The sequence below is a fragment of the Manis javanica genome, chromosome 6 (genome assembly GCF_040802235.1).
Source record: "Manis javanica isolate MJ-LG chromosome 6, MJ_LKY, whole genome shotgun sequence".
In the NCBI taxonomy this organism is placed as follows: domain Eukaryota; kingdom Metazoa; phylum Chordata; class Mammalia; order Pholidota; family Manidae; genus Manis; species Manis javanica.
The window spans coordinates 23,509,961-23,526,138 of NC_133161.1; the positions used below are offsets into that span (position 1 = coordinate 23,509,961).

The 16,178-nt window shown below is 36.2% G+C and overlaps 1 protein-coding gene across 3 annotated transcripts in view; it reads left to right on the plus strand.

The window, feature by feature from the left end:
• The window catches only part of ZNF800 (zinc finger protein 800), a 51,553-nt gene extending 35,687 nt beyond the window's left edge, over nucleotides 1-15,866 (plus strand). For 2 of the 3 annotated variants that reach the window (XM_073238491.1, XM_073238490.1), the window contains exon 6: nucleotides 9,029-13,796. In XM_073238491.1, coding sequence (XP_073094592.1) covers nucleotides 9,029-9,215 — 187 coding nt within the window. In that variant the 3' untranslated portion in view covers nucleotides 9,216-13,796. Of the gene's footprint in view, nucleotides 1-9,028; nucleotides 13,797-14,539; nucleotides 14,600-15,275 lie in introns of those variants that run through there. The other variant, XM_037023447.2, reaches the window with a different exon arrangement.
• The last annotated feature ends 312 nt before the right edge of the window (nucleotides 15,867-16,178 follow it).

Genomic DNA, 16,178 nt, shown 5'->3' on the forward strand with positions numbered 1-16,178 from the left:
TTCTTATGTCAGTAAATCACTAAGAGATTACTGAATAAGGGTAAAATGTGTATATAGGTGTTTGAAGGATTGTAACAAAAATGAACAGTGGAATGGAATTTTAGAATATATTCCTTCTGCATTGAGGACTTCAGTTGTTTAATAACCTCTTTATATTTGTAAATATTCTTTCTTGCCCTTTATCAACATTTTAAAGATAAATTTTATTTAGAAATTTCTTAGATTTGTCAGTATGTTACCAGTAATAACACACACACAGAACTCATTCTTTATCTTTAAGACAATGAATACCTTAAGTTTATATTGTATATTTTGCTGAAAGTTAAGTGGTTATGCATTATTCCTTTAGCTTTACAAGATCATGAGATCACTGAAAAATTGAGGATAGCTTTTTTATGTTTTATTTTGACATTTTTACATATAGTAAAATCCACAGCATTCATTTTAACCAGACCAAATTCACAGACTTAATCAATGGAAAAGTAAAACTGGCACCTCTTGATTTCCTGGTTTTGTGTATTTTGGGTGGAGCTGCTTTCTGAGTATGAAGGTTGTGATAGGAAATAATACTAGGTACTTGCAAGAAAATACTGGAAGAGAGTTGCCAGACATCCTGTATAAGTATGACTTGCTCATATCTCAGAGCCTGGACTTACTGAAAGTTACATCTAGGTGCATGCTGATCCTGTTTTTGAGCCTGTTTAGTCAATTTAGATATATTACTTACATGTTATTATTCCTATATAGTACTTTCATAGAGTACAATTTGGCAACCCAAGATTTGAAAAATAATTTCAAACTTTTTTTTTGCCAGGTTAGCTTTAAAAATCAAACTATGACTAAAAACTAAATTCATCATCCTACCATAAATGATTCCCCTTGTTGACTTTATTTTGCGCATGCTACCCCACCATCATTTTGCTCATCACATAGATTTCAAAATCCTATTTCTTCTATGAATCTGTACTTGATAGCACCAACCTATTATGACCTTTTCCTCTGATGAACTCACAACACCTACCTTACCATTTCTTTTTCACCTTCATCCTTTGTGTTATTATTGCATTATAACTTAATAACAGTGTCCCCATGATTAGATTCTAAGTCCTTGAGGGCAAGGATTAAACTAACTGTCCAGCACGTAGGGTCATGAATGAATGGGTCACCAGGCCTGCTCCGTTCTCTGTTCTGCAGATGTCAGTTCTGACTTCTTCCTTTTCAGTGTTATCTTCATGTCCTCCTCCTACTGTTCTAAACTTTCTATTGCTCTATTTTTGGCTACTCTAGTTCTGTTAGTATTTTGTTTATGAAGATTATTGGGTGATTTTTGGCATACTTCATGGGAATACAGGGGTGATTTTTCAGTTCCTATCTCAGGATCCACATTTAAATTCTACAAAAATTCTCTTTATAATTACTTTTAATATTTATTCATTTATATGTTTTTTGAGAATCTGTGTCTTAGAAGCAATAGTTTGGATATATAAAAAAGGATTAACCACATTTTTTCTTTTGATATAGAATTAAAAGAGAAGAGAAACATTGTCAAGTTCACAAACACATATTTTCTTCCCAGACTCTCTTTGGCTTACTGTGCTGCCTTTATAGCCTGATAGGAACAGAGCAGGCAGAAGTATAGATAATTATAGTATCATGTTATGTAAGTCAATGCAAAGTAAGGCTTATAGTTATGTTATTTAACCACCTGGCATTTTGTATATACCTTCTTTTGAGTGATAATTCTGTTGAATTGTATATGCGGGCTCTAGAGATTTAGTATAACCTAATTTTAAAATGGAGAAAAATGAGGTAAGTGATTGCACAAGGCCATGCAGGTAGTTAATGAAGAAGTCAGGAATAGAGGCCAGCTATCCCCTACAGATTGTTTTAGTAGGTAATAAATGTGCATGTAAAAATATGAAAGAATACAAAGAGGTATATTATGAAAGTTAAGTTTTCTTCCTGTCCCATCTCTTGATTTTCTCTTCCTCTTCCCCAGTCAAGAAGTTAACCAGTTTCTGGGGTCTTTCAGGAGCTGTTTTCTGTGCATACAACCATATAGATGTATATACATTTCCCTTCATGCAAGGTACACACACTTCTGTACCTTGCTTTTTCTCACTTTTTAACGGTATGTCCAAATAGTGTAGAATCCAGCTATTTTTATTCCTTGGTCTATGAACTTTCCATTTTAGCTGTATTGCCTTTCATTTAGACAACCAGTTTTTAATGTGAATGGGCAAAGTGTCAAATTATTCTTTGTTTCCAGTATATCATATTGAGTACCTCAAGGGCAACATAATATAGCATTTCATTACAGAGAGAAATCATGGTCATTGATCGATTTTATGATAAATGTTGAAGTTAAAAAATAACAAGTGAAATGTATATGATAATTATTGCTAGTTACCAAAGGTAGCTGGTTGGGATATTTTCTTTTCATTTCTGAAAGAAATGGCAGGTGAAGTTTTCAGGGAAATATTTACCTTTAGACTTGTATGGTATAAACAGTTTAATATCTCAGTGCCATTGAAAAGCAGTGATATTATAAATATCAAACCACAAATGTTTATTTTCTAAATTTTAAAGTCTCCAACCTCATATGCAAATTACAGAAATGTTTAATTTGTTTCTCAAAACATTTGCAACTATGTTTTAATTTTCTTGATATGACTCATGATCATCTGTATTAAAATATACCCTTAGTTTTGATCATCCTGGGTTTATTTTGGCCAATTTAGCAGGATAATTACTGCTTTATTTTTCAGAGATTAATGGGCCCTATTAGAACTACTTATTTTGAACCTTTAAAAAAAATGTGCCAAATGCACACGATACGGTTAATGGAGGTTAAGTACTTACATTTGAATTCTACTTTAGATACAGTAATCCAGCATTCCCCCAAAGGATGGCAGTACCTCTCAGTATTATTTACTGAACAATTCTGTTTGGAAGTAGTATTAATTATAACTCATTATTGAGTGGAAAAAAGTTAAACTAAAATTTTATTTTCACAATACTATCACACCAGTGAAAATTCAGCAGTAGAACAGGTAAGATTGTATTCTTGAGGTTCACAGCATTAGAGCAACTTTTATGTGTATTTTCCTCAATCCTGGACATGGGATCCTAATGGTTCTTACTGCATTCTGACTTTGGAATTCTTAGTATAAGATCATGAACTAAAGTCTTGTCAAGAATTGTGTCATGTTACAACCTTGCTGTATTTATAGGTCTCTCTTCTATGAAGATGTTTTCAGAAAACAAAAACTAATAAGCAAAACATCCCAAAAAGAAACAGAATACCTAAGTAACCACATCTTGTGTGTATTTGTGGGCTTAGAAATATTGATACTTTCTCTTTGGTAAAAATTTATATGCCCAAGTTCTGTTTAAACTTTATCTTTTTTTTGCTTAGCTGAATAATTCTTTTAATCAGCAAAATAAATACTTACTGGTGTTATTTATTTATTTTAAAAAAATAAAATCTCCAGCCTTCTCTGCCATAAGAATTCAGCTCTAAATTCACAAGGCGGTGCTCTGGAGCATGAAGAAACAACACTATCTTCTTCCTTTTTCCATCATTTCCATTTCTAAATATATGGTGTTGTGTGTGTGTGTGTGTGTGTGTGTGTTTGAAATCACATGGTGTTCACTGTAGTTGAAAATGGTGAACAGCAAGACAAGGAGGGAGGCTAGCCTACCTGCCAGGCCTCACAGGTAACTTGATACAGCCACTACTTTCCAAGGCTGGCCCTGATTACTGATTCATCTAGCAAGGTAACTGGGTGCTAGAGGCCTGTGTCACTCTACTGAGCCTCGTAGGTATTGGTGGTTTTTAAATTTGTACTTAATACATATTCATAGGTACAATGCTAGTTTTTAAATTTGCAATAAGAAGTATCAGGCATACTGGTTTCCAATGCTTATGGCTCAATGTTTTCTCCCAGTAGGCAAGTCTACATGGGAACTAAATTATAATCAGAAGTTGCCTGATGAGCATTGATTAGCTTTCATGGACTAATACAAGTAAGCTCTGGTAGTGTGATACATTCATCTTTCCCATAGGAATATGCTTGCCACTCAGACCAGATATTCTTCAATTTTCTGAGCATCCTTTCTGCTAGGCCAGGCTGCATTTTTATTTCTTGATTTGCTTTCTTCCTACCGTGGCCATCTTGTTTTCTTGATTTCCTTTTCTATAGAGTTACTATAGACTATCTCCTTTAGCACTTTTTTTTTCCCATTAGAGTTCAATAAAATTGTGTTAATGTATGTAAAACACTTAACCCAATGCCTGGCATACAGTAAATAACTAATATTAGTAAGTATAACTGGTGTTGAGTTCAGGTCACCTTGATATTTGTAATGTCAAAGACCATCTTTTATCTATCTCATATTTTACATTTTGAGTTATTTTCATGCTTTCATCCTTTTAACTCCTTAATTTCATTTATCCTTAATTTTGAGTGCATGAGCTAATTTGGACAATGCTTTTTGGCTCTGTATGATTTTGTTACCATTTTGTTTTGAGATTTTCATTCTTTTAAACTTCTAGTTTCTTGCTCCAAAATATCCCATGCCCCACAGTTCCTCCATCTGTAATGTGAACCTATTGGAAAAGATCTTGGAAGTTACTCCTCAGCTCTAGAATATATAATTTTATATCTATTTGAGTAGATGATGTATGTTATAGCTCTTTCCATCTAATGCTTATCTTCCTGTCAAGCCCTGCTTAAATTCTTTCTCATAAAGTGTAAAGTTATTTTGAAAATGCTAGCAGCATCTAAATCCTTAGAATAGTAGGATGGCCATGGAATGGAGAGGCAATGATTTAAAAAGTCCAGGGGTGGAGGTATGGTGATGGTGAATTCAGCAGCCAACAATGACATTACAGATCTGACAAATACACAATTGACAAATCAAAGCTTTTTGTGTGAAAAAATACATTTTCACATTTTGTGTGAAAATGAATAATTGGAATGAGTCAGTGAGTCCAGCAACAATAAGAATTGTCAGCTTTCCTCTCTATTCCTCCAGGGACGAGTTATTCTTTTTAGAGTGGCAAAATAGATTTTGGGAAACAATAGAGAAATTGCCACAGCTCTTTCTGGTGTTTGTGAAAATACAGATGATGGTGCATTTTTGAAGTTAGTGGTCTCAGAACCACACTTTGAGAACAGCCATAGGTCATAGGTATAAACATTGTGGGAATTCAAGAAATGGGCAGATTGTTTCAGACTGCCAGTAGTAAGGGAAAACTTACCAGAGTAGTTTTGTTTGGCATCTTGAGAGATAGGCAGCATTATGAAGAGATGAGAGGAGGGAGAAAACATTTTTTGGAGGGTGAAATGCCAAGAACAAAAGCATGGAGGTGGAAAATAATGGTGTGTATTTGGGGAGTGGAGAGTCAAGCAGTTTAGTGCAGAAGTTCTCAAATAATGGTCCTAAAAGAACTGAGATGGTGCTTCTGGCAAATGATATCACTTACTTCCAAGTTGGAAAAACGGGCGCTCTGCCATCTCTCTTCATCATGCAGCTGGGTGAAACTTCTGATACCTCTCAGTGCACCAAGCTTCATGTTTTCATGTGCTCTCTGACATCATCAAAGAAGAATTCCATTTTAGGACACTTTTTGGAAATTGGAAGGACTCAACATCTTTGAAATAATTCTTTCACTAATAAATACTCAAATGGAAGAAAAAAGTGATATTACTCTGAGAGCAGATGTGCACCTGTAATGTCAGGTGCACACCGTGTGTGGCTTTCCTGCTTTGATGAGGAAAGGATAGCCACCCTTCCTTATGTCTCATTACTTTCTATATCGGCAGCTGTCATCACTTTTCCAAGAGGTATTGCCAAGAAATGTAGTCGTATCTTGTTGTTTTGCACTTTGCTTTATTGTGTTTTGCAGGTATTGCATTTTTTTTACGAATTGAAGGTTTATGGCAACCCTGCACATCGACTAAGTCTTTTCCAACAGCATTTGCTCACTCTATGTCTCTGTGTCATGTTTTGGTAATTCTTCAAATGCTTCCAACTATTTCATTATTATATTTGTTATGGTGATCCATCATCAGTGATTTCATTCTGTTGAAAGTTGAGATGATGGTTGGCATTTTTTAGCAAAGCATTTCAGTGAAAGTATGTATAGTGTTTCTTAAAGACATAATGCCATCACACAATTAATAGGCTACTGTACGGTGCAAACCTAACTAGGAAACCAAAAATTCATTTGACTTGCATCACTGTGATACCTGCTCTACTGGGGTGGTCTGGAACCAAACCCTGGATATCTCTGAGGTATACCGGTGTGATGTTTTTCTTTACCAAATAGGAATTTGCTCCCTAGGGGCCTTAATTGAACTTGAAGACGAGGAAATAATGTGACTTGACTCTAACTTGAGAGTCTTGGAGGAACTTAATGTCCAGTTAACAGGCTATCCTCACTGACAAAGCCTTCTGTGGAATTCTGTTTTGGTTCTATGTATCTGTGTGAGTCAAGGTTTTCAGCACTTTTTGCCATGCAGAAAAAAGTTGCAATTGATTAACCAAAGATGATGTATGTATTGCTATGTCAAACATCATACAACAATTTCATCTTAATAAGCCAAATCTCTTTGAGATTTACTACGGAGCAGGTAGAATTTTTTAAATTAATTTTTTCAGAAAGTCACCATTTTTATTTTATAAAAAATAACAATGTGAGGGAGGCATAATCCTTTGCAAATAGTGTTTTTTATATATTGCTGATGTTCAGGAAATCAGTTTCCAGTGCAGTGAAATAGAGTGTATGGTGCATGCATTTCTATGCGTGTTTCTGGAGGATGAAGTCCTTATCTGTGATCAGAGTCTCAGAGTGGTCTTTGACTCCTCTGAAAGGTTAAGAACTAATGATTTAGCTAGTGTCAGGTAATGGGATGCTCTGGATGCATTTGAGCAAAGGAATGACAGGAAATTAGAAAGCTCATCTGAGGAATGAGAAAGCAAGCTTTGGCAGGACTGTAGGGTGACGTAGGGATTCAGGTTAGCCCCAGGGTCTGTTTATCCTAATAATCTGAAGATAATTTTCTAGATAGAGCTTCTCAAAGGCAGGGACTTCATTTATCCTTTTTGTTCTTAGTATCTGAGCACAGTTCCTGAGACATAATAGGCACTCGAAACTGTTGAGTTGAACTTGCTGCATGATAGTGAAAGTTGGACTATAGCACCAAAAATAAAGACTAATCTCTTATCTGTATTTAATCTTATGTCAAATCATTTGATGAAAAACAACGGTTTTGGAGGGATAATGCTTTATAAAAAGTTTTTACAACCTTTTTGTTTAGGAGCTGTTGGTTAACACAAACTTTTGGCTTCTTATGATTTGTTGTCTTTATAAATTTTATTTCCGGTAATTTTTTACTAAAGGTATGCCTCTGGACATGATAATTTTATCCAGTACTTTCAGAGGGAAGGAAAACTTGCAGGATGGTATGGGTGATTAGGTAATATCAGTTTAAGCAACATTCCAATAAATCTCATAAGTTTGGCTCTGCTCAACATTATGTAAAATCAGCCTGACAATTCTGATGTCACTTTGGCATAAAATACTATTGGGACTATATTAATGGATCTGTCAATTTAATAACAAAGCCCTGGAACCCTGCCCTTATATTAGTGTAGTTTTATTGTCATCCTTATGCATTTTCCTGGAACATGGTCTAGCAAAATAGACTCCCTTGGTATTAAAAACTGCTAAAAATTTAAGTTTGTTATGCTTGGGAGAGCAAGATGCTTAGACTCTAGTTTATTGTAACATTTTAGTTTTGCTCCACGTTCTTTCAAGTTATAGAGAAAACTATTGAATACAATGTTAAAACATTGGTATTATCTAAAACATTTGTTCTGAAAGTTGGTAATTTTTTCTGTTTTAGCAAATATTTTCCCATGTCTGTGGGGATTACAAATCCAACTAGGTTTGTTAGAATACCAGAAAGCCTTTTTTTTTTTTCTGAAGAAGAAAGGTGAAATTAGGTGTAACTTCACAAAAGACAGTCGTTTTGATTCACTGCATAATGCTTAAGCAATAAACTGCTCTGTAATACCCATGATTTACTCAGAACCATTGAGGAAGTTTAACAGCTTTTGTGGAACATTCGTTCATTCTTAAAATCTATTTATGTCCACCACTTCACTACACAATATAAAATAATTATTTTCATAAATTTGAATTGGGAGAAAGTCAGAAAGGGTACATAAGAATGGAGTAAAATTCCTTTAATTAAATTAAGTTATTTTTTATAGAAACAAAAGTTGCTTATTGTACAATTTGGGACATATATTAAGATTACCTGCAGCTTCATTGCCTGGAGATAACCATGTAACATTTTGGAGTGCTTCTTTCCATCATTTTATATATATGTGATGTGTTCTGTGTGTATGCACATGTATATGCATTAAGTGTAAACACACCCATACACACTACAAATGGAGGTGAAACTGATTTTTTTCATTCCATCTAGTATAAATACTTTCCCATATAATTAAGTATAATTTGTTTTAATAGGTTAATATCCACTATAAGAAAAGGACTATAATCTAACCAACGCCTTATTGTTGGATATAGGATATTTACAGTTTTACATTTTTTCATTTTATTTCCCTTTTGTTTTTGTTTTTTGCTATTACAGATACTGCAGTGAACACCCTGTATGGAAATTATGGATATATTCATAATTATTCCTTATGGGAAAGATTCTAAAACTATAGAGTTTCTGAGTCAAAGAATATTCAGAAATTAAAGAGTTTTGATACAAATTCCTAAATTGCTAAAACGTGTGAAACTTCGATGGGGTGCTCTTTGCTCTGATCAGCACGGGTTGATCTGTCTGTGTGACAGGCAACCTGTTGGGCGGAAGCGGCTTCGCGCCGAGTTCGGGTTTGCGGCGCCCTGATGAGCGGGGAGGCGCCAGAGCGTTAGTCCGTTTCTAACCGGCGTGTCTTTGTCTTTCTCCCTGGGGACCGCCGCCGCCCGTGCCGGCCGAAGCCTGGGGAAGCCGTCGCCCCGCAGCGCCGCCGCCCTGCGCCCGGCCGCCCCCGGGAGCCGCTGCCCGCCCGCGGGCGCCGTCACTACGCGCCAGGCCGCCGCCAGCTGCCGCGCCAAGCTCCGCGGCGGCGCCGCCCGGGAGCGCCAGCACGCCGCCCGCGGCCTCGGGAAGCCCGCGCCCCCGTGAGCGCCGCCGCCCGGCCGCCCGCGGGACCGCGCCAGCCCTCCGCGCTGCCCGCGGTCCTCAGGCGGCTCGCCGCCCCAGCCCTCCCAGAGCTCGCGGACGTCACTCCGTCGGCGGCGAACGCCCTGGTGCCCTCCGCTATTCGCGGCCCTCCCTCCACCCCGTCGCTTTAACTGAACCCAGGTTACCCCAGAACTCTCTCTCGCGCTGCCCCTGAGGGGGACCGTGTGCCTTAGGGCCGGCGGGTGGGCAGGACGGCCTTGCTAGTCGTTGCTACTCGCAGAGCGTTACTTCCTTATCCCGCCTGCCGAAATCCCGGCCTCTGAGAATCTTGCAGTTGGACCATACCAACCTCTTTCCCTCCTTGTAATTGATCAACTTCCTAGTCAGTTTCTTTCATTATTAGTTCTTCAAAGACTAGCTCCCACTTTAGTCTTCACCTGAAATCCTTCAAGCTAGTTACTCACCTTCCCTACCCGACCCCCATCTGCCAGAACATTGTTTTAATGACTGGGGATGATCGACAAAATACGGAGCTGCGACCTGCGTGTGGTTGAACCTGAGCTCCATCCCACATCCAGTCCCTTCCTTGTGACTTCACCTCCAATACCATTTCTTCCCGTCGGAATCAGTCCTGGCTCCCATGGTTCGAGACTGCCATCCCAGGGGATCCACTCTTGGGTTTGCACTGAGGCCGTGCTTCTCCCGGGCTACTCCCAGTCGGTGACTGAGTGCAGTGCGGGTGTTAGTGATGGTGTGTTCATTTGAGACGCTGGACTCCTCTAATGAGCAACTTCGGCGTGGGGACTCCTTAGCAGCCCGGCTGAAACTTTCTAAGAACCGTGCTGCACGCAATCTAAAGCTCTTCTTGCCCAATCCCACTCTCCTTTCATAGGTGTCAGACTTGCATTGTGGAATGAAGGCATCCCCCTCTCTGCTCCTCATTTCTTCCCTTTATTGATGTTCCTCAATAAAACCCCTGGAAGTTGAGCCTTGTGTTGGTGTCTGTTTCAAGGAGGACCTGAGCTAATATATCAGACATTCCACTCTGATCACCATCTCCCTGTCATTCTGGATCCCTTGTTCATGGACAGCTAATTCATTAGCCTCATTTCCTCCACTGTTTATCAGCCCGTCTTGGATTCACTTCCTTCCTTATCTAGCCTGGATCCCATGGTCCATCATTATAACCATCCTCCTTGAAATACAGTGCTCTCAGCAGTCTTGCACCTCATTTTCTTCCTATTTATTTTCCTGGTAAAAACCCAACTCCTGACAAACCTTACCATCTGCCTTTCATGGGCCTGACTGGGACAGCTGAACTTTTCTTTAAGAAATCACACAGTGCAGCCAACTAGTTTTACTTTCAATCCATTATCTCAAACCTCAAATTGGTGCTATTGTTCCTACTGTAGTCTCAGCTTTACACTTTTAAAATGACTGTTTATATATCTTCATCTATCCTCAACATTTTCTGGTCTCCTCTTCCTGGTTTACTTCAAATTTCCCATGAATAAGAAGATACTACATACAAATTTCCTCATCTTCCCATAACAAGACCCCCATTTCTCACCCCAAGCCTAGCTATCTTGGTAACTATTTTCTTCCTTTTTGTGACTATGGAGGAATTTTCAAAGGCCAGCCCTTCCTTTCATGCTCCAGGTTGCATCCCCTCTTCAAGGACTTACTTCTTTAGGTTCCCCCTTTCAGAAACTGCATCATCAGTTTCTGGATGGATCACTCTCTTTGGTCTGCAAACATGCTCTTAACCAAATCTTAACCAATCCTTCCCTTGTGTACATCTTTTCCATCTATTAGCTACATCTCACCTTTCCTTCATAACCTAACTTCTTTATGGAGTTATCCTAATGTATTGTCTTCATTTTCTGATATTTTATTCACTTACCAATCTGCAGTGTGACTTCCCCACTACCACCACCACTGAAATTGCCCTTGTTAAGGTCCCTAGGCACTTCCATATTACCCTCTCCAAAAGGATACTTTCCTGCCCACATCTTGGCCACTCTCTACTTTCAGTGTTCTCTCTTCATGTCCAAGACTATGTTCTCTCCTGGTTTTCTTCCTCTTTACCAATCAATCTTCAATGTTATATTCCATCTCCTTCTACCTAGCTTTGAAAAGTTGAGGTTTCTCACCTCCATTTGGGTCCCTATTTTCTATGTTCTTTCCCAGGATGGTCTTATCATTTCCCATGGATTTAAGTATGGTCTTTAATGTGTTTCAAATTTGTGTTTCCACCTTGACCTTTCCTCTAAGTTCTAGACTTGTGTTTCTAATTGCTTGCTTAATATCTTCCTTTGGCTGACACAGATCTTTTTCAGATTTAACATGTCCAAAATCTAATTCTTTATTCTCACCCCACCTATTTACCCCCATCTTCCCTATTAGAGTAACCAGCACCACCATCCAAACAGTTGCTCAAGGTGGAAACCCAGGGGTCATTTTTGATTCTTTTCATAATCTCTCCCCTATGTCAGATAGACCAACTATCAGTTTTATCCCCCAAATATATCTTTAATTTGTCTGCTGTTTTCCATTTTCAATACCATCACTTAATCCTGATCAATATATTTTTCTCACCTCATTGTGATAGCCTGTCCTACCTGGTCTCTCTGCTCTCATTCTTGACCTGTGACCTACTTCAGTATATTTTTGATAGAGCGGTAACAAAGGTCTTGCTCATAAATTGAAACGACTAAATTGTTCCTCATAAAATAAAATCTAAAACCCTTACCATGGTTCAGAGAGCCCTGAACAATCAGACCTACCTATCTCTCCATGCCTATCTGTGTCACACTCTTTATTGCCCACTATGATGTAGCCACACTGGTTCCTCCAACATGCCAAGAACTTTTCTGTACCTCTGAGGCTTAGTGAATGCTGTTTTCTCCGCTTAAGCTGCTCTCCTTGGCTATCCTTTTCCCCACCACAACCATGTCCTTTAGACAACTGCTTTACTACAACATGTTGAGAAAGGCCTGCTGAGAACATTGATTGAAAGGAGTCGTCCTTTTCTTCTCCTACTTGTTATCTCAGTTCTTTGTTTCCTTCATTACTTAAATTCCTTATCTAGATTTGTAATTTTATTTGTTTATTTCCTTTGTGTGTGTGTGTGTCTGTTTCTCATACTGGAATGAATGAGGGAAGAGACTGTCTGGATATTGGTATGCTTCAACATTGCATTTCCAGCCCTGAGCACAATAGTTGGCATGTATTAGATGCACAACAAATACCTGTTGAAAGAATGAATGAACACATCTCCTAATTTTTCTGTTGGGAGTTCATTTTTTATTGATTTGTAAAAGCTCCTTATATAATAAAATCTCTCATCATTTGTTTATTTTATATGCTGCAGACATTTTGCCCCTTCTCATATATGTACCAATTTAATTAATGATATTTTGATATACAGAAATACCACATTTTTCATTTAGATAAATGTCTTTTCTTTCATGATTTCTACTTTTGGTGATATGTTTAAAAGAGTCTTCTGCATTTCAAAGCTATATAAATATTTGTTTCTTCTTCTAATTTTTTTAGATTTAAATCCTTACTCAAAATGGGATTTATTTTTGATAATAGATGTGATTAAGGCTCTAAGTATTTATTTAGTTGTTGCATCATCATTTATTGAAAACTCCCTCTGCCACTGTTTTAAAAATTCCACATTTATCAAATATTAAATTCTTATATATAATATTTTGGAGTGGTTTCTGGGTTTATTGTTTTTCCTTTGGTATCCTCCTCTATTTTTGAATTATGCCGTTTTAATTATTGTCATTTTATAATTTGCTTTATTATGTGATTAACTTTTTAATGGGGTAAACATTACTCTTCTTTTTAAAAAAATTTGTTGCTCTATTTGTGCATTTATTCTTCCAGATAAACTTTTGTTATAGTTTGGTCAAGTTCCAAAATAAATTCTATTGTCATTGTGTTTAAAATTGCTTTAACATTATAGATTGATTGGGGAGCAATTGCCATCTTTGTCATACTAATTTTCCCATTCAGGAACTTGTCATACGTCAAGGTTATTGAAGGCTTCCTATATATTCCTCAGTAATTTTGTAGGTCCTGCATATTTCTTGTTAATTATATTATTAGATATTTCATATCTTTGTTTATTTTATCATGTTTTATAACTGGTTTGCTCCTTGTGGGATCAAGGTATTGATTTTTGTGTTTGGTAATTTTTCTCAATTCTTTGATTAATCCTTCTAGTTGATTCTCTTCTAAGTAGACAATCATTTGAAGTGTAATTAATGATAATTTTCTCTCTTCCTTTACAATATTTATGCCTCATATATTAAATAAATGATGGTATTAATTTTGCTCTTATTTTTGACTTTTTTAGGAATTCCATTAATATTTCACCAACTTTTAATGTTAGCTCTTAGACTGAAACAGAGGTCTTTATCAGATTAAGGAGTGGTTTCCTGGTTCGAGTATCCTAAGTGTTTTATTGGAAATTGTTGAATTATATTAAATACATTCTGGGCAACTAGAGATGATCATATGGTTTTACTCCCTTTACCTGTTATTACAATAAATTATATTAATAGATTTCTGGATATTGGGTTATTTCTGCATGAGATGCATCCTATTTCATCATGGTGGGTTTTTCCTTTCAGTCCAATAATGTTGAGTTCAGCTCCTTCCAGTTTGTTTAGGATTATTGTATTGATATTCATGGAATAAGACTGTACTGTAGTTTTACATTTTTAAATTCTATTTTTATCAGCTTCAAAAAATTTTGTATGCTCTAGATTCATATAGAGTATAGGAATTTTGCCTAGTCTTTGGAGGTTTAGAGGAACTCACCCTTAGCACTGTTTGGACTCTAAAATTCTTTTCATGGTAGGTAAGTGGAAAATAAATCTCTAAAAATACTTCTATGACTTTTGCCTTGACAGGTTAACTACTATTTCTTGAGTATCAATTTAAAAACTAATATTTTAAAAGAAAATCATGCATTTTCATGGAATTTTAAAATTTGTTAACAGACTTTACATGTACCTATATTTTAATTAAAAACACTTTCTTTATGTAGTTACAGCTATTTTCTCATTTCTCATCTTTTTAGTTGCATTTTTCATTCTTTTATTAGACCTGCCCATGTTTTAAAGGAACCAACACTTACTTATTTCAAAAGTTCTATTTTTCTATTTTATACACCATTAGTGTAACTTTTACTTCTTATGTATTCCTTCATTATTATTTTCTTAAGTTTATTTTATTTTCTGAATGTTTCTTTGTAATTGATGACTTAGTTCATTTATTTTTATTTCTTTCTTATTTAATAATAGGACACATAAGGCTATAAGTTTACCTGTGAGCACAGCTTTGACAGCATCTCAAAAGGTTTGGTATGTAGCCTCTTTATTGTTGCTCTTTTAAAATAATGGATTTTGATTGTTATTTTTATTTCATCTTTGATGTTATTTCGGGTAGCATTGAGGTTTTATTGTTAATTCTGATTTTAATGAAGAATAAATTTATTAATATTTATGTTGCTATTTTAATAAAGAGCTAATTTTGCTTGAAGAAAAGTGGTTACCTATGAAGTGGTCTTATCTGAAGTGATATAATCATTACTTCGAGTTCCTTGTCACAAGATTCTATCAATAGCACCAACTAGTGGTGACTATACTAATTACTGACAACAACAAGATTTGGTACTTCTAACAATTTACAGTGTGATTTCTATATAATGTCCTAGTTACTCATGCAAAAGGCAAGAAACAGATTGAAAAATGTTTATTACATCAACAGTACTCAGGTTATATGCAGCTAAAATGACATCTAGTAATTAGAGAAACTCATTGTCAAAGTTTATGAACTCAGGAAGGATTTAAAAATTGTGTACATGGACTTCGTCACAACATTTTGGCATAGAACAATTTTTCTTTTAGACTTAGAAAAAATAGCTTTAAAAATTTATTTTCATAATTATAAATGTAATTAATGTATAAATAAAAATTACCTGTAACTTTATCATGCAGGAAAAAAGCACTGTTAACATTTTGTTGTATTTCCTTCTAGGGCTATTTCTGTACATCACTCTTCATTTTGATAGAATTGGGCTCATGTTCTTTTGCATCCTGGTTTTGTTTTCTCACTTATTATTTGCAAGCATTTCCGCATGACATAAGGAAGTAGGTTTATTCCAGGATTAATAGCATAAGGATTGGACTCTACCTGCTGTGATTTCTTTTGCCCAGACTGCTTACTTTTTATAAGCCTAGTTTTTGAAGACTTCCCTGTAATCTTCTATTTCATTTCTTTGTTCTTTAAACAAGACATAAGCCATTTTTGTTACTTGCATTCAAAAACTGACTGATGTACTGATTTTGCTTTATTTGATAGTATTTTCAGAATTCATGTGCCAAGAGATATATTATGCATGTGTGTGCAGGCATGCACACACACACACAAGTCTGGAAAATATCACCTACTTTGCTTGCTTATCTGGAGGTTCACAGAATTCTTATATTAAAGCCTCAATTCTTATATTAAAGGCTCTGAGAAGTTCTGCATTAAAGGAAAAGTTTTACATTAAAATACATATTTCAACATACTTTTTTCTAATAGAACTTAATATTTTTTAAAATAAAACTTTAGAAAACACTCATTTTGTTTATTAGCTTAGTATCCTGTATTGCACAGGACAGCTCTTCCACCACCAACAAAAATTATCCAGCTCAAAAGGCAATATTGCTGAGGTTGAGGAACCCCTTCTTATATCATTACATGAGTTGCTTTATATTAAGATTGTTCTCTTTCAGAGTTACATAATTATTAGGCTGAACAATCATGACTTGAGGGATGAAACTCTAAAGTGACTTCTAGTCTTATCAGCTCTTCCTTTAAAGTGTTTCTGTGGGAGGGCTTAAAGATGGTGATATGAGAGGTGAGACAGAAACTTCCTCCTAAAACCACATATAA